Here is a 23,504-nt window from a genome sequence, read left to right as displayed (position 1 = left end):
TACAGAAGGGTCCTCTATGCCATTTGTGGCGGGCTGCATGGATGCCTAATTCGGACAAAGGGCACTGAGATAGTAAGACTATAAAAACGGTGGAAGCTATATTTTCAGTTTCTCCGGAAAGGCCATCTCAATATTTTGTCAGTGGTCATTTTCCGACAACGCGGGTATACCTCGGAAATTGGTGGGGGTCAGTTCGCCGGCAATTTCTGTAAATCCTGTACCTATTTTAGACAAGGAGAAAGAAATACCCTTACCTGAGGTTTCAGACTTGACCTTAAGCACGGGCCAAACTGGTCGAACTTCACATGAGACGAACTAAATTGCAATTCGGGTCGACCAAAACGGGATAAAGCTCGACTGTTGGGTCAAACGTGGAACAAGATCACCGGCAGTCACAAATGTTGTGACATCTTGATTATCATACAAATTTTTAATTTATTCATTAAGTTCGATTCATGAAAAGATCGACGTTTGTCCCGCAGTCGATCTTCACATGTTTCCCTATGATGTGAATCAGACGGATAGAACGTGTTTGTCAATCCATGAACTTTATTCGCTCGGTTTAGTTCTTCTCGTGTGAAGTTTGATGTTTGACCCGCTCCTTACTCACTAGCGCTCTTTTCTTTTCTTTTATTTTCTTTTCTCTCTCTCTTTCTTCGCTGTTCTTTTTTTCTGTTTCTTTTGGAACAGTTTTCAATTTAGTGTGGAAAGTAATTTGTGGTTGTTTTTGTTTCGGTTAACCTTTGCTACGCTCTGTGATTGGTTACCCAAACTCGCGCCACTTTCTCCAATCAATTGCACTCTTTACGTCTGTCCTGATTGGTTGCGGTGATCTTTACGACACTCCAATGAAAATCGTTCTGTTTGTACCCATTACCGTTGCATTGGTAATTCCAAACCATAAGGCAAAGTCTTGAGCAATTTCAAGTTAAAATAACAAAAATAATGGCCCAATTTCAGGTCAAAACTACGTGTGCAGAGGCGGCGCCTACACATATAATTAGTGTTCGTCAATATGGCTCCACGCAGCAGATAATGGCTGCGCACGTACGAGATTTGCTAGAAACATTTTTTGCACCTGCGAGAACCTAAGTTTCTTTTCAGCTCGTTTCACCTGCTGGTTGCAGTTCAAGGGCCATAAAGGGCTTCTGCTCTCTCAGTTTCCTTCAGTCTCTATCAATTTCCGTTTCAGCAAGAAAGGATACCGTATTACGTTTCGCCCCTCGCCGGTTCGCTCTCACTTCCGGCTCGCTGGGTAAAAACTTGCTCGCTTTTTTTCTCGCTAAATAAGGACGTTGTTCTTGCTGACTGACTCAGTATTGATTCAACTTTCATGGAATGAGAGGGCAGCAGATCGGCAGCTGCCAAGTTTAATGTAAAACAAGGAAGTGAAAGGGTCTTAAAAGTTATTAATCGTTTAATTAATGAAGTGGTATGATAGTCTTCAAACTGATCCTCCTTATTTGTCTGCTAAAGAGTGGGATTGCTTTATTGAATTAATATTTCAACTATATTAAAAATAAGCTGAAAACAATAGGAATCTGATACCTCAAAAGGTTTTACCGTGAGAGGAAGGCCAAGGACCCCCATTGATAAGCAGAGGTAACCGACGCGACACTACGCTTTGGCGGCAATTTTAGCGCGCGAGTACGTCACGCAAATGGATAGCACGCGATATGCTTCCATTATCGAACACAAAATAAAAAGGTTTGAAAAAGCAATCAGACTTTAAATTACCGGGTTTTTTTATTATTATAAAAGTCATAATTTATATATACACCTAAAAGTACATAAATAACTTCCTAATGCTTACGTAATTACCGTTCAATTTCTATCTGTAGTTAACCGCATTTCCTTGTAGCGTACGTGCTAGCTACTTCCGATTCCAGTTGGAAGTGAACTCATTTGATGTAATCTCCTTATTTTTTTTATTTCACTAAAAAAAGTACTCGCAATGATATGGAATTCCTTCAAAAAAAAACTTGAAGAAAAATTGAGCAGTTTTTAAGTTTTCTGGTTATCATGGACTGAAGAAATCTCGCAATACTTTTTCATTGGGTCAGCTTGGAAGAACGAAGCTGGATCTAAGTTGTGTAAACCAATGTAAACGTTTGCTGAAGTAACATAACAGAATAGTGTTATTACTGTAATAATTGAAAGTATCCTAGTAAGGGAATGATAAAAATATTTCATCAGATCTCCATAAAATACCAATTACTCTGTGCTGGCATAACGGTGTTTCAAAACCGTGACTGGAAGATTAACCCACAAGCGTCAAGCTACATTCCCGCCTAAAATCCATGAAACGGTTTCAACGGAGCTCATCCCCCTTCCCTAGCTTTTCAACTTGAAAAAGCTAAAGGAAGCAACAGAAAACAAGTCAGTTCCTTTCTAACAACGGTTACGATAAAACAACATTGAGTCAACATTGAGTGGGGGAGAGGGGTGTCTGACTGGCGTTGTAGCTCAGCCTCTCTTGCAAGCATTTGTGGTTTAAGGTTTAAGTTACGGCCACAGCTATGAACGTGAAGTTATCTGAGATTGAAAGCAGTTGCTATAAAATTAACTGAAGGGTGAGATATGGTTACAGTTCAACTGACAGCTGAGAAATGGCCGACAATTTCACTAAAAATTGAGATTCCAAAGCGCCAGTGCAATGAAGACCCTCTTATTTCTTCTTGCTCGTTGGTGACTTTTGCTTAGCCCTCTGTAAGTCTGAAGTATGAATACCGGACTCCGAGTCAGTCGCATAGTGCTTTTCTTTGATTGACAGGTAGTGTAATTTTGTGGTCAAAGAATAACATGTGCTGGTATGATCCATGTCCATGGAAACAACAAGAATAGCTCGCTAGCTGAAGACAAGGCTTGTGAAGAACCTAACAAGGGAACAAAGACCTGGATCAACAAGATTCAGCATGGTTTGCCGGGAAGCAAGTGATCTAATCAACAAGCCTATCCCAAAGCTACCCTGCGCCGCAGTCGGTTTATAGTTATAATCCCTGCGGCGCAGGCTATCTCAAGTCATTTTTTTTTTTCTCTAAAAGTTCATTTGTCTCGAGGTGTAAGGAGGCTGAATAGAGTCCTAAAGTGGAACTGAGGCAAAATATGGAGTCATCGGGGCAAAACAGAGCTAACATCTCGACCCCAAATCGCAATAAGATGCTGATTTTTGGCAAGTAGGCATTTTTCATCATGCTTTTTCCAATCATATGAAAAAATCCCATAATTTCAAAAATTCAAATATTTGTGACGTCACACTTAAGGACTCTATTTGTCCTAACTAATGTGTGCACGTATAGGGACGGGGTAGTGGGGCGGAGAGTGGGAAAGGCCAGGGAAAGGAAGGTGGGGTTTAAAGGTTTTAAGCTACAAAAAACCCTGATAAAGTCTAAGGAGACTTCTGGAAAAAGTAGGGAAACTTCCCCATCCCCTCCCCCATAGCACCACGAAGAATTGAAGGTCGTGAACCAACATGCAATGTAAGGATCCTTTATAAATGGGAACGGAGCCAAAGTGTTTCTTTGGACTCTAACGAAAAATTTATTCGGCTTAGATTTCGAACTGAATTCAAAATAGGAGACTTTTTTGCTGAAACATGCCAAAGTATTGTTGACGGGAAAAGTTCTTCATTCCAACGTACCTCGCCGAAGCATTTTTAGAATTCATTCAACTCCATGTTCCAAAACAATGATAACCGAGGTTAAAAAAGACTGAAAGATTTCTATGTTTGCTTACATGCCAAAGTAGTGTTGACGGGAACCGTTCTCCATTCTCCCTCGCCGAGAGCATTTTTAGAATTCATTCGAACTTCGTACAGCGTTTCTGCCTGCAGATCTTCAAAGCTCCTGGCTCGACTCGAGGTAGGCAGGGATTCTGATTTCAATGTTCTCCCTCCCTGCCAGAGTTCAATTTTGTAGCCAAGCACCTTGCTCCCACGATCCTTCACGGCCGGATCCCACGTGACGTCTATCCTATCACAATTCGGAAAGACCCGGATGTTGTTTGGAGGCTCGGGAGGGCCTGAAACAATAAATATAATAAACAACTGACATTTGTGTATGGTTTATATGTACCAGATGCAATTGTCCTCTGAAATACTCTTACATGTTGTTTGCAAAAGTAAACCAGGCCTAGCTCATGGAGTTTTCTATAGCTCATGGTAGAGCATCCCGGAACTAGTAATCGGAAGGTCTTAGGTTCGACTCCTGTTAGGAGAACTTGGATTCCTTTTTTCCGAGTATGCCTATGAATTCACTGAATAAGAAATCATTCTGATGTAATTAGCAGGCTTAAAATATACCATGGCATTTATTCCATTGAGATCTGTCTTGTTTATACGCGCAACTAAGACAAATTTAAATGAGCCAAACAGAATGGAGGTTTTCTAAAACGCTGGTATAAAACGAAGCCATTGCAAAGAAGGGTTCCGTGGCAAAAAACAATCGTTTTCAATAAAAAGATAAAGAGCGAATGAAAACGCTTACAAGTGAACGAGAATTTAATAGGAACATAGTTAGAGCGGTTTTTGATTGACTGTCGAAAGTATTTCGCGTTTGCATTGGTTTTGCATTACTACCCTCTACGATTGGTTAACAAAACTCGCGCCATTTTCTTAACCAATGGGAAGCGAAACCAAAACCAATCGTGTTTTCGACGCAGGGGTTTTCCCGCGCTTGGCGCCAGTTACATGTATTTGCTTCGAATTCTGATTGGCTCGTTGTGTTGTTTACGTCTGTTGCGATTGGCCAGAGTAATTACGTTGGTTTTGATTTTTCGACACTCAATTGGAAACCGCTCTAAAAGCAGAGACTTGGTGTGCATACTTCTTCTATAAACTTCAATAGAGTGAGAGGAGCTCCCTCTGCTATTCGTCGCTTCACAAGTGTAAAATCCAAAATCGTTTACGCTTTTCACAGAAAACTTGAAAGACGCTGAGCCTGGTCCATAAGTAATTCCACTGTTGTTTAATTCCTCGCCCATTTTCTTGAATCGCACGCGAGGGAATGGAAACCCATCATAAACACAATTCAGTGTGAATTCCTCGTTACTGCCTAGTGATGAATATATCGTTCCTGAAGTGGACCTTTCGCGGTTTAAAGTTGGGCTATCTGCAAAAAGAATGAAAAAAAAAAGGATGGTGATACACAGATAACATTCTTAAACAACTGCAAACTGAATGTAAGTAAATTGTTTCTTACGGACTTGTCTACAACTCGTTTCACACCAAAGAACATAAATTCAAGTTCACTGACTGTTGCACGCGCTGGTGCATCTAGATTTACTTATATCAACGGTCCAATACTATTACAAAAACAAGTTTTCATATTCTCAACGCAGAAACTGGGAGAAAATGCTTCATGTCTCCTCTCTGTCAATCTAAGTATTTGGCACGAAGCCGCGAGTACACGGGGTAGCGGAGTCTTAACTTCCCTCTTCCCCATTCTCCTCGCGTCGGCAAACGGCACATGTATCTGGCTCCGAAGCCAGAACTTTGCGACTGCTCGAAAATATCACCAACTGTGAAAGCTTTCCACACAGTTAATTGTGCTACGAGCAAGCTCTGCGGCTGCAGAGGTTATAGGTGGTTTTTCAGCCATCTTGGCCTGAATTAGGAGAACAATCCTGAATACTTTGATCTGACAGTATTTTGCTCCTTAATCTGAAATGGTGTGCATATTCTTGTCCTCTTCTGACTTAACGTAGGGTAGATCATGAGTGGTCTCTTATTTCTGCCGACGATACCAGAACGAACGATAAAAACATGCAACAGTGCCCGAAAATTACCTCCGTCTCTACGCGTCGAACTCGCGCGTCTCACTGCAGGAGGTGATTTTCCGTCACTCCCTCGCGTGATGTCTCGTTTCAATGTCCCTAACAGAAATGAGAGACTGCTCGTAGTGTAGAAAACACTGAAGATTTTAAGGGGTTATCTAATGTCTCAAATGGGCTTAACACTGTAAATAGTTTGAACCCGGGATGTCCACTCATATCAAAGAGGGTAAATTATGATATGACAGCATTATCGTTCGCGGTCCTTTGCAGTTTTCACGTCTAAATTATGATCATCCGGGTGAGTGTAGTCCTGAGAAGGACTGCATGTTTGTAGTGACATTGACTGACGTTTCAACAACCTGAGTGGAATTGATTATCAAAGTCAACGAAGTTTTGAAGTTGTTACTGAAGTGAAAATGAAATTACTTACTCAAAACGAGGCTTAGGGCGTTTTCCATTCCCAAAAACTGGCGGGCCAGACCATGCCTGTTAATTACTTAATGGAGTGGGTCATTTTAAAGACATTGTTGTACAAAAAGTTTCGCACTTGAATATTCTGAAAATGGTGACCGTTATTCTGAAGAATTAAATTTGAAGGACAGGCATAGAACTAAACCTTCAAATTTGCGCATTCCGTTTGCGAACTGCTCGGCCTGACAAATGGAAACTCGCACCCTTAGTTGTCAAGCTCTTTCAGTAACCATAGTTCCTAAGAGTACTGTAACACTTTCGAGCTACTTACATTCTACGTATAACATGACTTGAGTCTTATTCTTTTCTCCGCGACATTCATACCGTCCATAGTCTGTTTTGCTGACTCTGTTGATCTCCAGGAACTGTAAGCTCCCTTCGCTCTTTACATGCAGTCTCTGCGAGGGTTTGTTGCTTATCGGTTGATCTTTTGAATCAAACCAGCCTTTGAACGCTTCGCCTGTTATGGAGCAGTTGATGCTTACATCGCTCCCTTCAGGTGCGTAATGGCTTCCATTCAGCACAGAAACAGCTCCGTCTACAAGCAAAGACAAATGAAATAAATGTGATGTTATATTTTCAAGCCTGGTGAATGAATGAGAATGATGTATTATTCCAGAAACTGACACAGGTATTCTCGGAAAAAAATCCGAGTGCTCCTATCAGGAGTCGAACTTAAGACCTTCCGATTACTAGTTCGGATGCTCTACCACTGAGCTACAGGACAAATTTGTTTGTGTGTCATGAAAAACGAATTAGAGCTCTTTCTTTCACGCCATAATGTTCCGATTTGACGCTACTTCCAGTTAAGTACATTGGGATTTGTCCACTTTTGGGTAAATTATATTGATCATCCGTTCAAAGTCAAAAGTTTATTCAAAAACCCAACGAGAAAAAAGAACCAAAAAAAAAAAAAAACTGGTCCGCAGGTAGCGAGAACTAATCTAGGCGGGACAGATTTATATTATTATATTTATTCAAGAATCTCTTGATTTATTATAATCAAAGACACTTAGAACGATACAAACAGAATTTAGGAAAGGTAAAGAAATCACAAGGAAAACAGAAAAATTGAAAAATCAACGAGTTGTAACTAATAAGCTAGATCAAGAGATTATGGCTAGATCCTATTTTCTGTATGTTCCACATTTGACTATTTTGGGGAGACAACCCCTTCATCAGTGTTTACGTGGGCTTCCTGTGACATATCAAATGACTGAAATACTGTGCATAGGTTATTCCAGGAGTTCATTATATTTGTTTATTTGTTTGTTTTGGTTCAGTTTGGTCAGCAGATTTCGCTGTCAATCATGCTTTGATTGTCCGGCTGTGGTGTTTCCTGTATTCGTCAAGACGTTTTAAAATTATTCCGTGTTACAAATTCGTTCCTCGTGAAAGGGTAATATTTCAATTCCGTCGAATAGGTTGCAAATGGTACAAAAAAGGTAATGGGTTTTCTGTACGTGAATGCTGAACGTTCGTAGTTGCGTAACCGGACTTCCTCCAAAAATGTTTTCCCCTTTCTCGATTCTCTTCAAGATCCTGTATAATGAACTAACCAAAAATTAAAATGATGATAAAACTCTAGACAGCCTGAGGCCTGTATCTAGCACAATTACTGAAATCTCCATTTGGAATTAAACTAAAAATGTGTGTTAAATATCAAACACAAGAATATGGTCGAATATGAATGCGCCTAGTTTCTTTCTAACTGCGATATTTTTTATGACGTGTCTGAATAGTGGCGTGACTTGGACAAAATAATGTTTTTCTTTCCTGTTAAATCTACTTTTACATCATAAACAAAACAATACCTCCATTTAATGTGTTTTTCAAACTTTGGTCGTTATTATGAAAATTCCAGTAGAATGATTTTGTTACAGTAAGTATTTCGCCACACGTGATGTACCTACCGAGTATCTAGATACATTTTGATCTCACCATGCGTCAAACGGTACTTCAGAAGCTTTCACTATCTTGAATTTTGCCGCTTATTTAAATAATTTGTTTGTTTTTTCAATCAAATGCGTTGGCTCTTTTCAATAGAACAAACAACACGATATGTCCGGTATTTGCACCAAAATAATCGGTGGAGCAAACGAGCTGTGAGCCATGTAATACATAAGCCACCATAATTTATACAAAACTAGATACAAAAATACAACACCATCGATATAAAAATAGTTTGAATGTATGAGCAAGACATTTACACGGCACTAAACCTCACCGCTGTATGTTATCCAGTGGAGAGAAGTGAAGAACAGCAAGGCTCTGTTCATTAAGCACTCACACATCTTTCAGTTGTAGTCAAGGTTCCTAGAAAATCGTTTAGAAGATCAAATGCTTAATAATTAGTAACGTTTTGGCGACCGGTGTCTGTAAATGCAATATTGGATATTTCGTAACAGTTCCTGTACGCCGGGTGGGGTATAACGTGATCTACCTATTATAGCTAAAATGACTAAATTACATTCAAGCTGCGATTGTTGTTATTTTAAGGAGCTGTTTTTACGTAACAAATATGTGTGGCCAGGTTCAACAAAAATATAATAATAACCGCCAAAATAACATAAACGCCAGTAACGGAAATAGGAGATCAGAGGAATTTTTACGCCGGTACACGTTTGATCGAAAGTTTGATCCAACCTTGATTGCTCCCATTGCTGCTATAATATTTTCGTTCAGGATTAATTTGCGCAAAGCCGAAGTGGATAGAAGCAATTCTGCACGTTTTGTCCAGCTTATCAATCACACTCGACCTCAAAAGCCTTGTGTCAACAGAATTACGTGAACCTACGCAAACTCAAATTCGGGCGATATTTAAAACGGCAAGTTCTGAACGTTTTGTACAACTTAGAGAATTTAATTTTTTATTCTTCATGTCGCCTGCGAATATAATGAAAGCCGTACCGTGACTCATTATTTGCGTCACAGAAAATCCATAGGAAACCCCACCCAGGAATTTTAATCTACTTTGAAAAATTAAGAGTTCGCCCTTGAGAAGATTATCCTAATATTCAGTGATGTCGCTTTTAGGTCAACGAAAGCAGCGACTGTTTCAGCAAAGGTTTTGTTTACTTTTTACGCAAGCTTGATCCATTCGAATCGATGGGATCACACTGAGATCAACAAAGAGTTTCCGGCCCGTTCACACTACAGCGGATAAATTGAAAACGCATCTTTTTCTCCGGTTTGGCCTTCCGTGTAGACTAATCTGGTGTTTTCGACCACCAAAAACGGATCTTTTTCAAAATACTCTCAAGCCGGAGACGATAAATTTAAAAACCCTGGCTGGCTGGATTAGATTCACGGTGAAAAACGCTGACGTCACAACGGTGATGTGCGCATGTTCCACTGTGTATTTAGCCCTTTGGGGCATCCTCGTTCCCAGGGCCTTTTCCCTAGTTGGGGGTTGTGCATGTGGCCGCGCGCAAGGAAAACTGGCGAGCCCATAAATCAACTGGCGAGAATTATACCATTTTTTACAGAATTTTTTGGGTTGAATAGAACAAGACATGAGACGGCCTGTTGTACTTCTTTCAACTTTGTTCTCGACTTTGATGAAATCATACTATAACAAGCAGTTTCTAGAGATGCTATTCTTTGGCTAATAAGATACTTTGTCTGGCTTAACTGCATCTTAGTGCTCTTTAGCTTAGCAATTTTAAGTCATGATCATAGGAGGTGTCTCGTTACTTGACGTTGTTAGTGTGTGGTCGAAACCACCTCTCTTTAGGTAGTCAAGAACCTACTCAGATTCCAATATGGGAAGTATCTCATCTCGTGGCTCGCTTTGTTGTTTCTCAAAAAGAAAGAAGTCGCAAAAGTTTTATTAATGCAATCACTTTTATTGTAAACATTTCGATCGTCAGCTACTGCCGTCGGCGAGAGAAAGCGATTGAACTAATCTCTTTAAACTAAAGAGGGACTGCGAACTGCGCGCACGCGCGTGTATGGTCACGTGAAAGTCGAGTCGAGGAAAAGGGAGAACGGCGGCTTAATTTGCAATTAACTTTCCCTCGCGAAGTCCTTGCGAGTGTTTCGTTAGTACCTGGAACACAGCCTTTTCATTCTTTTGATATTTCTTGGAAACATTATTCACTAGAAAATCTTTGTAAACCGAGTCCGGTTTCAAAGCGTCAACGCATGTAGCCGCCCTGCCCAGCTAGAATCCAAATACGACTGAGAAAACAAAATTCTAACTTGTTCCTCTATAAATAAAATCCTTTGAAAGTGCTTTAGTGTGAACATTAAAAAAAACTACCGATAATCCTTTTCCTGTATTGATATATATATTTTTTAATTTTGTTCAAGAGGAATCGAAAATTGAGAATCTTTTTATGAATTACCAAATTTCGTGACTTAGCAAGTTTGCTGTGCTTTCTCGATGCTTTCGTTGTCGGCTATATTTCCAAACACAAATCTATCGCTAATAATGCATTAAATAATTTATTAAGTCCATGCCTTGCTTTTATTGTTTGAGTAGCTTAAGCGTTTAACGATTCTAAGACGACTAATTTTAAGTCCCGCCAAAATGGATAGCGAAAAGCTATTCAGTAACTTCTAGACAATTTCCCTCTTATCTGCCAGAAAAACAGATGTTATGTTACGATTGCTAACAAAGCAAGAGATTTTCAGTAATACAGTGCAATTATAGGCGGAGGATCAAAGGAAATTTACAATAATATGAATGACCGCCTTGCAATCTATACTCCATTACTCAGGTCTAATGTTAAGCCACCTTTAGAAGATAAGATGTTAATTAATTGCCTGGCGTCAAAATAAACGCTGCACTTACCTTTCAAGGCCGTTGTAAACCAGCATCTCGGAGAAATCCACTTTTGGCTTTTTCAATCACCCTCGGTTCGTTAATCCTTGAATCCTGACACAAGAGAATCGTACATCCATTATCATAAGAAAGTCCGCATAAGGAATGCTCTTTTCTCACGTTTCCCGGTTAAAGTTTCAATCAGTTGTTAGCTGCCATTCAAGACTATTCAACACATGAATTCAGCGAAAAATTGCGTGATCTCAACTTGCAGTAATTCAGGTCTCTTAGCTAAATAGTAAACTCATTCAGCCACAATTAAAACGACCTTACGGAGCTACCACTAAACACGAAGCCGGCGACTTACAATTTAGACTTCTTAGCTTATCAATCAACGCATTCAATTCCGTCAGGTCTCTTAGTTATTACTTAGACAACACGCCCTGCTATTCAGCTGTCACAATATTTTACCTGTTTTTCAATTACAAAACGCCATTTCCTGCGACAATTAAAGACACACCTCTTTGATCAGAAGCTTAATGTACAGGATTTAACTAATCATGTTATAGTTCTTGCCGGGAGTTCTTGATAATGCGTACTTGAGATATCTCAAACGCGACGCAAATTGTAAATACGGGACAGATATCAGCATTTATCAGCTGACCCTGCCAAGATAACAGGTGCTTCACTGTGCCAACCTGTGCTGTGCCAAGACACACCAGGCGATACGGCGTCATAACAACTGGCAAAACGGTGTTTATAAGTGATAAGAACCGCCTTAGTGTTGTTCTGTCTTTTATCTCTTTGCCGGTGAAATCTTAAGTTCCTCTTTGATTGTAGATTATGCAGCCACTGTGGTTTATTTTTTTCTACCGCTTATCCACGCCCACAGCAAGCGTCTCTGGGGAATTTTGCTCTCGCCCCAACTTCAGCGCGGCCAGAAAGCGAGAAAAACAGAAAGTCCCCCACAGACTAGCCTGCGTAGTTGGCGGTTTTGGTGGGCGGGAAAGCCAGGCTAAAACGAGTGGTGGAGTTGCGGGTGAAATGGGGAGAGAACAGCGACAGTCGCGGCGAAGCCGCGTTTCGCTGCGAGGTTTCTCGTTGCCCTCGCCCCATTTCCCCGCGGCTTCGCTACTCGTTTTGACTCTCGTGCCCGGCTTTCTGGTGAGCCACCCATAAAAACCGCCAGCTACGCAGGCTACCCACAGACACGCTATGCTAATCTTCCACTGTGAGACCGCTTCCGATCCCCGATCGTAATTCACTTGTTGTTAGCAGCAATCAATGTCAGAAATCAAGTGAGTGCTTCTTGTGATGACATGCACAGACTTCATTTCTTGCGGGCCAGACCTTCTCCCTTCCCTCTCCTCCCCTCTTCGATAGCATGTCATCCCATAGCTTCCCTCTTTTCAGCCTTGCACCAGGCCTCTGATCCATACTATAATTATAATATATCTTTTCCCCAGGCTTCCATACTATACCGTATATTGTGTAGATCCATCCGTAAAGTAAAGCGTATTTATACCGAACGTACTATTTATGTAATTAGTTTTACAGGGAAACAGCTTGAGGTTGAAATTTGGGTTTTAAACTTCTCATTTTGGATTCTGGTGGGTACTTGTTGTTGGGGACCCTTGTTTATTTATCAATCCAATTTATTTTTGCTTATTTATTATCTATTCACTTTGCGTTTGGCTACACACACATGTATAATTATTTATTATATTAACTTGTATTAGCTCTTCTTTGTTTTACCATTCTTAGTCCATTTCCGAGTTTCTTTGAACCTCGTTACGAAAGCGAGGCTAAGTGCAACGCTTTTCATGTGAAAATTAGTTTTGTATGCATATGAATGAAAACTAATTTTCATAAAACCTATACACGAAGCCTCCCTTTCATAATGAGGCTCGAAGCAACTTGGAAATGGCTTATTTGCACGTACACCTTTAAACGAGGTCATTGCAGCTTATAGGCAGAAACGTGGCTATAAATAAAATACTACTACTACTGCTACTATTATTATTGAAAATGTTTAATTTTCAATTAACATTTTGACTGAATGCAAAATTAGTGCCGTCAGCATAATGGCATTTAAATGGTCTCAATTTCTACCACAATTTCGCATTAGATGCTGAATTAGCAGGTGTTGGCTATTTCCTTACTAAAATCCCACGTTTTTCATCAGACAATTAAAATTTTGTCCGTTTCTCAGCTAACTATTATTCAGATGCGGGTTTCCACCCGCTGTTTTTCCTCTTTGCTTGTCGATTGTCATAAACGACCAACGCTGAAGGTGAAATTCTAACTATTCAAATTTAAATTTATCACCGTCTTAATACTTTCCCTACGGAATGACGAACGCAATTTGCATTTTGTACATCGGAAGAAAAACACCAATTTATAAGTAATGATTTCTTAAATATGTAAAATTAAAAAAACGTAGTATAAAATATCCATCTTTTGAATAACAAGTCTACAGACATACACAATATAGAATTTTAGGAGACCGAGAATGTTCCAGGTGTGACTCCGCTTATCTGTAGTTCTTGCCGTGTGATACTTGAGTATAATTTGTACTTTTTTATCGCGTTTGATCAAAAATATCGCATGTATTTTGAAAGAAAATGGTACCGCCGCTTTGCTGTCATGTATTTAGAGACGCTTAGAGATATATATTTTCAATTTTGATAGAAAGAAAGAATGTAAACATTTAACAAGACAGGAATTATGAGTTTCCGCAAAGCACACTCAAACCGCGCAATTCCGACTTAGTAAACGGAAAAAGGACGTTTTCAAAGTTTGTTTTTGTTCAAATATTTGCATTTTTGCTCACCGAAAATAATAACTTGACATGCAACGGCATTAACCTCGCTAATTCTTGCAGGAAAGCATTTTGTTTTTGTTCTTGCTCAAATTTACCAGAAATTTATTCTACTCTGCTTGATAATGGTGCGTGCCTTGACTATCGAAGAAAACAAACGAACAGACTTATTACCGTCTGCCAGTTACCTTTGTTTGAAATGCAAACATGCCGCGTAATAGAACAAGACTTGCCGAGAGTTTAGCTTCAAATTAACGCCGTGTTATGCAATCGACGAATCTTGCAGCTGAGCTTCTCAAGGGTGGTAAGACAGCACACTGGATCAATTTTCTGACAGTTGCCGTATAGTTATAATTTTTATAAAGTTTAACTGTTGCTGTACTCTTTAGTTAACATGCAATTGGTACCTAAATAACTAAATAAATAAATAAATAAATAAATAGATAAATGTTATGTTTTACCTTGATAACAACGAGTTATGCATGCTTCGTTCGAAAAGTGTTCTATCTAGGGGCCATCTTGAAAGTTTACCCCTATAACTTTGTCCCCTTTTTATGCAATGCGACCGGTTCATGCTAAATCTCGAACGAATTTACTTTCTATTCTCATCGTTTTTGATGCAGTGTAAAATCAGTTGCGTTAGAGCTCGATAATAACTGAATTCGACTACTGTATCCAGCTATAAATTCGTAAGTTTTGCTCTGTAATGTTACTGTCTAACGTGATATTTTTGATCGATCGTGTTTGCCTTAAAACAGCTACTACAAAACCACTACATTTTACTACTCTGCGGCTGTTTCATACGGCATTTCTTGCTTATTTAGTATCTCTCTGTCGAAAACACAGTTAAGTATACAGTGTATCGGTAAATCTTCAGCAACCGATTATTCAGATTAATTGATTCCGTTTACAAACGGTTAGCCATTGCTGCCGGTGTAATACTTCAATATTTTATCCTCTACCAACTCTACCTGAAAAAACTTTCGAAAATTTCGAATGTAAACTGTCGTTTACTCACCTTTGAAGGAATCAGTTTCCTCGTTGTACGCTACCAGAACGTAATAAATTTCCATGAGTATTGACTCTGTGAATTATTTAAATTTATTTCCCTGTCTCTTCGCCATACCAGTGAAGTCATTTGCATACAAATTTGTCAGGCAGAAAACAGTATTGTTTTTAATGTCAGAGGCCTGTTAAAGTTCTGATTGAGTTTTCTTGTGATTTTGTTAACAGTACATTGCTATTGCCCATACATGCACGAGAAAACAAAGAGCGGACAGCTCCCTATTTTCTCTTGCAATTGATACATGACAAGACGTACCGAGGCGATATCAAAAATAAATATTTTCTTTGAACAAGACTCGACTCAGTCAGGTCCTGTTATCTATTCTAATCTTTCCTTTTTCTTCTGTCACTCAATTGCTTCTTTTGAAGTGTCAAACTTTTTCGCAAATAAACTTCAGTTTCTATACGATTTAGCTTAACTGGGTCGTTATAATTTTCTATTTGAACTTTTTTTTTTACTAGGACCCTATCTTATTATTTCAAACGGGCTGAAAAAGTTTCTACTGAAAGCTTCATATGATTCGGTTTAATTAAGCTTCCAAGTGAATGGTCAATATCAGTCGCGATTTCTTGTCCCAATAAATAACTCAGGTGATCACAGGTTGAAAAAAGATGGACGGTTTTCCTCACTTTCCATTCCTCCATTCCTTCCTTATAGCAAGTTATGCCCGTGAGGATTCCTACAACCCCGTTTGCGATAGGTTTTCCCCTCCCAATTGCGCACCCACCTAGGCACCAGTAAGCCTTAGGGCGACCTGTAATGTTTGCAACGTCTAACATGGTTGGTCGAGAGGATAAAATGATGAACAACAGAACAATGCTTCCAACCCTAAAAAGCAATGCAGCTGCAGGTTCCAGTCAAAATAGACTCTTTTGAAAGGTGCAGTTCTATTGTAATCCTTGGCCAACTGTTGAGTTCGCGCGTGGCTGTCTCGCGCGGGTGCGAAATGCTTCTGATACTAACAGTAAGCGATCGAGAGCCACGGCAATACACTCTTTTTTTATAAGAACGTCTAATTTTGGAGCTGAGGCTGAACGTTCTTATATTTTTTTGCGATTTGAGGCTGAAAACGTTCTTAAGATGTTCTTAAATTACATGCTATACACTACATGTTATTTAGTAAATCACCGGACGCGACCAGGAAACCTATCAAAGTGCATTGCCTGCTGAGATATGGTATCAAGAACTGCTGATTATGACAAACCGAGATGTGTGTCACCATTGTTAATGTTATACAAAACATGCCCTTAAGTATTTTGGTTAATTTACATTTGTTACCTTGATTTTATACACAGATTAGCAAAATAAAAACGTTCTTAATAGACTCTCAGCCCGAGGAATGTTCTTGATACGTTCTTAAAATTTTGGTAAATCTCAGCCTCGACGTTCTTGTAAAAAAAGTTCTTATAAAAAAACAGAGTGTAAAACAATTTTGCGACGGCCAACCGAACAAAGCAAAGGTGCCGGTTCTTGGTGGATCTAGTCAGCCGAAAATTTAGAAAATTCAACTTCTGTAGAAAGGCTTATACTGACTTTGTATATTACTGGTCAGAATATACAGTGCATAAACCAATTGTACAGTCCGGCAGCCTTTCTTTATAGCCTGTGTAGGAAGCGTTTCCAGCGAGCGAAAAGCTAGTTTCCAGTTTTCTGGCCGCGCGAGAATAGGGCGAGCGCAACCACGCCGTCTCTCGCGCGGCCAGTAAACCGGAAACTAGCTTTTCGCTCGCCGGAAAAGGCTTGCCACGCACTGACTCTTGACCCGTCTTCATTCTGGTAATGGGGGCCAAGTTGTTATCAGCTGGAATCTTCTTATTTCCTTGAAATAGCAGAGGATTCCCACTTCTGCATTGTTCTTACATTATTGGTCACGAAAATAAGCGTTTTTGCTAATCTCAGTGCTTTGTGATTTTTATATCATGATCACATTCATTCTGATGCAAATGAGGCTAATTTCTAGTTTGAAAAGAGGAATTGTTATGAAGATAAGAAGAGTTAAAACCCGAATTATCTTTCCTGGTATATCTTAACACGGCATGTCTCTAAGTTTTTTGCAATTCATAGTCTTCATATGATACCGAGAAACCATATTTATATTGAGAATGATGATTATTCTAGAAAGTGACGCAGGCATACTCGGAAAAAAAAATCCGAGTGCTCCTATCAGGAGTCGAACCTAAGACCTTCCGATTACTAGTTCGGATGCTCTACCACTGAGCTACTGTCTTGAAAACAAACTGATAGCATTCAAACAAGATTCAACGCTTGAAAATAAAACGTAAGTCGCTATGATTATATGTATAGGTTAATACTTAGGTCAGTAAAGATCATTATTTAAACTTAAAAAATGAAAATAATTTAAAATAATTGGAAAAACAGTTTGGTTCAGAATGAACCGTATTTTAAACCGCAGTATTCTTTCCCGGCACTCGATCGAGCAAATGGAAGATTATTTTGTTGTTGTTGTTTTATATAGTATGGTATGGAGGTCAAAATTTTACTCCAGCACAGCAGTGCGGAATCAAAACAGACAACTTCTAGCTTCAAGCATTAAATATACAATTAAATATTATTTCAGTTACTTTTCTATGCCGGAAATTTCTAGCATTTTTATATCTATATTTTCAAAAAGTCCAAATGGATAGATGTATACTACATTTTGATAAAACTCAGGGATGTAGCTTGCACGAAATACAGTTCCGTGATATTCAGGATCATAATCAGGTGATACTCGCATACTGTCTTCTACAGCATCAATTAGGATACTCTCCGAAAATCAAATGTTTGCTTAGCTTCTTTGATTTAAAACCAAGTTAATCGACTTCATGAACTGTAATAAATTCGCTCACCTTGCTAAGCCGTCCCTTGGCCAAATATTGACGCCAAATTTCGAGTCCCGTCCCGTATAGCTAGCTTTCTTGTTCGCTAAAAAGATGCGAATATTATGCTTAAGACAATTATCACTAAAAACAACAGTGGGTCAATATACATGAATTATTTAGAATGCGGTCGATCGATGAAGAAATTTCTTTCATAAACAGCACTCGCAACAAAATTTTGTTCCTAATAAGCTAGGTCTCGATCGGTGAAAGGAAATTTTTTTATAACACGCATTCTCGGCAAACATCTACTTTAATATAATCCTCTATATTTTCAAGAAAACAGTCTTCGAGTCAGTTCTACAATTTTGTTATTTATTGACTGATTGAATTTGCAAGATGAGTCAAAAACTGACGATTTTGAGAAAACCGGCCGCAAATTTATTCAATTTTATTGTAGCATAGCTAATGAACAAACTAATATACTACACACATGCACTAATTTGATTTATTTCCTAAAAAGCTGTCAGCTTTCATTTTTGCCAATTAAAAACGGGTGGCTCTTATAATTATTTTAACAAAAGAAGAGAATACAATCAATCTTTAAAATTAGTTATCACGTGCAATACAAAAAGTGATTTTTATATATATATAAAATCAAGTAACAAAAATCAGAGGGCATTAAAGTACCACTTATACCAGTAACCACCCAAGTTTGAGTAAATAAAAAAGCTTAAGGTTTTAACAAGCACCATGAGTGGTTTTTCTCGGTGTCGACTCGGTCGACTTCTCATGTAAATAATTTCTCGTTTTTCCACCTGCGAAATTAATGTTATTAGAACGCAAAAACTGAAAGTTCTAACTTTAGACAAAGCCACAGCATGAATGAGAGAAACTGGGTGCACTTCCCAAAATCTCATCTATTGTGAAAAAACATATCAACATCCTCCAGTCCTCCGCCAACTGCAAACAAGTTTTCCCTCATCCACCAGTTATCGCCTACAAACGTAACGCAAGTCTACGTGATCTCCTGGTCCATTCCGAGCTACCTCAAAACAAGCCCTCCAACCAACAACCCGCTGGAATTCATAAATGCAACCACCCACGATGCCTAACTTGCTCATTTCTCCAAGAAGGTCAAACGAACTACACTTTTTTCAACACTAACGAATCACGCAAAATTTCTGACTACATATCTTGTAATTCCAAAAACCTAATCTATTTAATTCAATGTAAGAAGTGCCACTCCCAATACATTGGGGAGACAAAGCGCAAACTTAATGAACGTTTCGGGGAGCATCGCAGATCTATCCTGAATCACCATCAACTACTCAACCCCACTCCTGTCTCGCTACATTTCAACCAACCTGGCCACTCAATCAACGACGTCCAACTAATCCCGCTTGAACTTATACGCAGCAAACGTGACTCAGTTAGAAAGGCTCGTGAAGCTCATTTAATCAACAAAGCTAAAACATTGCACCCTCTTGGTATAAATAGACGTGACGAAACACGCCAATGACATGTCTCACACTTAGTCCTAAACAACCAATCATTGTCACGCATTTTATATTTTAAATCTTCTTTGTAACGATCCTTTTATGTTTCTCACTTTTCTTTTTCGTTCAGCCCCCGAGGAAGGTTTGTATTGCAAACCGAAATATCGGGCAAAAAAATTTGTTTTTTTAAAAAACAAATATATTTCAGTTATTCTAGCTTTTGTTGTTTGCTCTCTCAAGCTTGTCACCTCCGCCGTTGGGATCAGTCTGCCGTTAATATTTTCTATTTGAGATAATTTGCTGATCCAGGTCTACAAGTGATCCGGCACCACTCATTGGTTTGTCGCTGTGGAATTGCAGATTTTATTGTATTCGGCCGGTCTCAGCCGGGTTGCAAGGCGCAGTGTCAATGCAGCAAAAGGGTCGTTTGAATGTATCAACACAAAGACAATCTACTGCCCTCTTTTCTCTTCCTTTTCACTATTAGGGAAGTGAAGTAGACGATGGCAACGCCAACGAAAACATAACTTCTGTACAAACAGCACCTACTTGTTAAAAGTTGGGGACATGATAATTACCATATAGGAAGTATATCGCGAGGTAGATTATGCTGCTGACTAAAATATTCGTGGTCTCTGATGTGGCGATAAGAATGCTTGGAGCCTGGGTACTAAGAACCCAGATGACACATGCGCAGACTGTCTTCCCAGAATTCTTCGTGGCTTTCCTCTACGATTCTTTTGAGGACGTGGCGAGCGAAGAAAGCTCAAAAATTGAGATACTTTTGGCCTCCAAGAGGCCTGATTTTCCGTAAAAGAGGCATTGAAAGTCAAAATGGTAAGTTCAGTTATCCTTGTTTGTATGTATGCGTTTTTATTGCCCGAGAAATGAATGACCACATTGTTAAGTAACGGAACAAGCATCTCATATGATAACTTTCTTCGCGAAACATTTTACACATGTCAGAAAGATCAACTAAATTTTTTTTGATAGTGTGGTAATATGTTATTATTCTAAGCTTTTTTAATTTCACCGAAATTGTTTTGCTGAAACTACTAAATAGATGAAGTGGTAAAATCGATGAATCATCATTTAGATTTAAGACAGAGATCGTAGCTTCGGTGGAATACCCGCTGGTATACTTCATATTTGTATTACGGAATTTTAAGATCGCCTTACCCATTTGCGTTAAATTCACAGGTTCTCCTTGCTGCAGCGATATGCACCAAAACAGGAAAAGGTTTGATAATATTTGTTTTCTATTTTTCTTGTTAACCTTGTTAAAAAAATGATGCTTAATTTCGGTCATCAGCTGCCATAAATTCAGTAATTTTAATTTAACTAAATAAAGAATTAGGAAACCATATTAACATTATTTCAGGCAACTAGTTTTGATATATTTAAAAACAATAGAGGCCCAGCGCATTCTTTCAGAACTGTTTGTATGTTATACATGTATGTATTCTGTTGTATAAGTTGTGAATGATGTTATGAAATGATAAGTTATGTAAATCATATAAAGTTAATGCCTCCAAATCAAGAATCCTTGCTTCACATGCATTTTCTGTCTTCACCCTGGTTAATGAATGAATACCCGTGACGTATGTGTGGGGCTAACCCTGTGATTGACTTGCATCCTATCCACGGAGAGCAGTAATACTCTTGGATAGAGAAAGACAACAGGGAATAGGCCTTGTCACGGTTTTCGACGCTATTTTGACGAGAAGGCAAACACGCACCATGCAAAGGATTTTACAGAAACTAACTGAGGAATGTCGCTGTGCTAGAAAGCATCTAGTTGCGTTTTGACATTTCCATACATTTGTCTGTATGGTGAACCAGCCGTGAACTGATACTAAAAATAGTGCACAGGGAAAAAATACAGACAAATGTATGGAAAGTTCAAAACACGACTGGATGCTTTTTGACACAGCTACATCCCTCCATTTTTTTTTTCTTTAAATCCTTTTTCTAGTGCCAAAACTTAAAGTTTCCAATTCATGAATTTTTTCAGAAGCAATGTTTTATGAAAATTATTTGACTTTGGATTTGTATACAAACACTGTTATTTCAAGATGCGTTTGCCTACTCATCAAAATGGCATCAAAAACCATGATAAGGCTTATTAATTTCTAGTCACTTCATGCTTGGTATCATGTGGTGGACTAACATCCCATTTAGAGCAATACTCCTAAGTTGCTTCATATTACAGAAACTGGGTAAAGCTCTGACCATCTGAGCCACTGAGGCTTAAATGTGAGTTAAAATGTTTCCTACATGAGAAGAATCCCACTCTCACAATCACTGGCGATCTCAAACCCCTCACTATTTTGAACAGAAACTTGTTTTGCTTGAAAACCCTTTGCAGTCATTTACCATTTACTACTGGCTATTTCAATTAGAAACTCTCTTTTCTTGGATACTGTTTCTAGAATATCCCCTGATTTTAGCCAACTCAGCCTGTGGCCTCATTGGCTAAGTATTGGGCGATATTCTGCACGATTTCGCAGGATAATAATTAACGATTATTATTGTTAAATATATACATTTTGTTCTTCTGAACAACCATCCTTCATTCCACAGCCATTGTATCACGGCAGTTTGTGGAAATGACAAGGTCGCGTGTAGAAGGTCTTCTAGCGGCATTTCCAAAATTGATGAACACTGGAAAACAACACACATTTGTGGAGACAGAGAGTGTTCGATACGTTTATCAGCCACTTGAGAAACTATATATGCTTCTCATTACAACAAAAGCCAGCAACATTTTGGAAGATTTGGAAACACTGAGATTGTTTTCTCGAGTGGTAAGGGACAGCTATTTTACTCATAGTATTTGTGATGTCTGTAGGAAGCATTGTTTTGTCACCTGTTTATGATCCACAGTAAAATGTTACCAGAACTATTTGCCACCAGTATCTTTTATTGAAATTAGATAAAAATCACCCAAAGATGTTTTATTTGTTTATTTATTTATTTACACCACCACCTCATATGTAAGATTACAGTAGTTACAATGTGAGTTGAAGAAGAACAGTTTCATAAAATAAATAATAGAACGTTCCAAAAAACAGTGAGTGGTGAGGAGACCTCAGAAAGCCAAAGGCTTGTACAAGGAAGTCCCCCCAAGATTTAGTCATTGATTAAAATAATTTAGGACTAGAGGGCAGAAGGATAAAATAAACTTCAGTTAGTTTCAAAGTTACGAGAGAGAAAGTCATAAAGACGCTTTTTAAAATTTTACCTTCAACTTGCAGTCCTTTCACAGCTGTCTAACAAGACATGGCAGATGTGTGATGTTAAACGTTTTATCTGCATCTTTAGATCCCTGAATACTGTAAAGTGATGGAAGAATCAGAGGTGGTTGAGAATTCCTTCTCTCTAATTTTTGCATTTGATGAGATCGTGGCTCTTGGTTATCGTGAAAATGTCAACCTTGCACAAATCAGAACATTTACAGAGATGGACAGTCATGAAGAGAAGGTGTTCCGTGCTGTGAGGCAGGCAAGTTAATTTATGTGAAGTAATTAATATTACAATGAATGTTATGCCACAAGCACTAATGACACAGTAATTGATCAGAGAATTAACTCTGTGTGTTAAAGTGCTAAAGTGAACCTATGATTTTCCCTAGTGCATGTTAGCCCTGGTAAGAAAATGGGGGACTACACGAGACAAAGAAAAAAATCTTTGACCTAGTGGGTCTCCTTTCTGACCTCATAGCTCAGTTGGTAGATAGATGGCAAGATGCTCTGTGTTTCCTCTTTAAACCCTTATATCAAAGAACAAATTCTCCTATCTTTTCCTCATACTTTTCTTATAAAAGTACTGGGGAGAAGTTATCAAAATATCAAGAAGATTCACCTTGGATGATCATAACCTCAATTCTGATGGCCTCGGGGGTTGAATGAGCATTGATATTACAAGGAGAAATTTGATGCTGATCACCATTAGGGCTTAATCAAAGGATTAAAGGCAGAGTTTTTCCTGAACATTTTTAACTGTGCAATGAGTATTGTTGAGTAATTTCTTTGCAAGCAAAATGGCACGACTCCTGGATTAAAATTATTTACAGTGAGATAATAATACAGTGTAGCTTTAGGTAAGATTCCCAGACATTAGAAGCTGCGATTTCTATTCCCTGATGTGAACAAATTTATTCTTGTAGACACAAGAGCGTGAGGCTAAGGAGGAGATGAAGAAGAAAGCTAAAGAGTTGCAAGCTGCACGGACAGCTGCGGCGCGAGGCAAAGGAGTCAAGGGTCATCTGGCAGGGTTTGGTGGTTTT

General features: G+C 38.8%; 2 protein-coding genes across 6 annotated transcripts in view; one reads left to right on the top strand and one right to left on the bottom strand.

Moving 5' to 3' along the window:
• Positions 1-1,721: 1,721 nt before the first annotated feature.
• On the bottom strand, positions 1,722-17,766 carry LOC146469174 (neural cell adhesion molecule 1-like). 5 transcript variants are annotated; one of them, XM_085123812.1, is made up of 8 exons: positions 17,748-17,766; positions 11,042-11,125; positions 8,471-8,559; positions 6,515-6,781; positions 5,785-5,871; positions 4,824-5,108; positions 3,736-4,020; positions 1,722-2,876 (listed from the first exon to the last, which is right to left on the bottom strand). In XM_085123812.1, exons 3-8 carry the CDS (start codon positions 8,535-8,537, stop codon positions 2,791-2,793), a joined length of 1,077 nt encoding a protein of 358 aa, XP_084979938.1. In that variant the 5' UTR covers positions 8,538-8,559; positions 11,042-11,125; positions 17,748-17,766; the 3' UTR covers positions 1,722-2,790. The 5 variants fall into 5 exon arrangements, with proteins under 5 accessions (XP_084979938.1, XP_084979937.1, XP_084979936.1 ...); XM_085123811.1 differs by lacking the exon at positions 17,748-17,766 and adding an exon at positions 14,851-14,926; XM_085123810.1 differs by lacking the exon at positions 17,748-17,766 and adding an exon at positions 11,483-11,645.
• A 2,132-nt stretch (positions 17,767-19,898) lies between these two features.
• Positions 19,899-23,504, top strand: part of LOC146469173 (coatomer subunit delta-like) — a 12,198-nt gene continuing 8,592 nt past the window's right edge. The window contains exons 1-5 of the mRNA XM_085123849.1: positions 19,899-20,053; positions 20,417-20,456; positions 21,800-22,023; positions 22,541-22,720; positions 23,385-23,504. The exon at positions 23,385-23,504 is cut by the window's right edge and continues 89 nt beyond it. Coding sequence (XP_084979975.1) covers positions 20,051-20,053; positions 20,417-20,456; positions 21,800-22,023; positions 22,541-22,720; positions 23,385-23,504 — 567 coding nt within the window. The 5' untranslated portion in view covers positions 19,899-20,050. The remainder of the gene's footprint in view (positions 20,054-20,416; positions 20,457-21,799; positions 22,024-22,540; positions 22,721-23,384) is intronic.

This window comes from Pavona decussata, unplaced genomic scaffold (genome assembly GCF_977016875.1).
Source record: "Pavona decussata unplaced genomic scaffold, jaPavDecu1.1 SCAFFOLD_127, whole genome shotgun sequence".
In the NCBI taxonomy this organism is placed as follows: domain Eukaryota; kingdom Metazoa; phylum Cnidaria; class Anthozoa; order Scleractinia; family Agariciidae; genus Pavona; species Pavona decussata.
Note: the sequence above shows the minus strand (reverse complement) of the source record. Positions and strands in the feature narration are given on the sequence as shown.

What these genes read in the sequence shown, in the direction of transcription:
- LOC146469174 (XM_085123812.1), bottom strand. Translation starts at nt 8,537, where the DNA reads ATGTGTGAGTGCTTAATGAACAGAGCCTTGCTGTTCTTCACTTCTCTC. An exon ending in CCACTGGATAACATACAGCG is followed by an intron (nt 6,782 to 8,470) that starts GTGAGGTTTAGT and finishes CTTTGCTTGTAG; the next exon opens with ACGGAGCTGTTTCTGTGCTG. An exon ending in TATTGAAGTTTATAGAAGAA is followed by an intron (nt 4,021 to 4,823) that starts GTATGCACACCA and finishes TTATTGTTTCAG; the next exon opens with GCCCTCCCGAGCCTCCAAAC.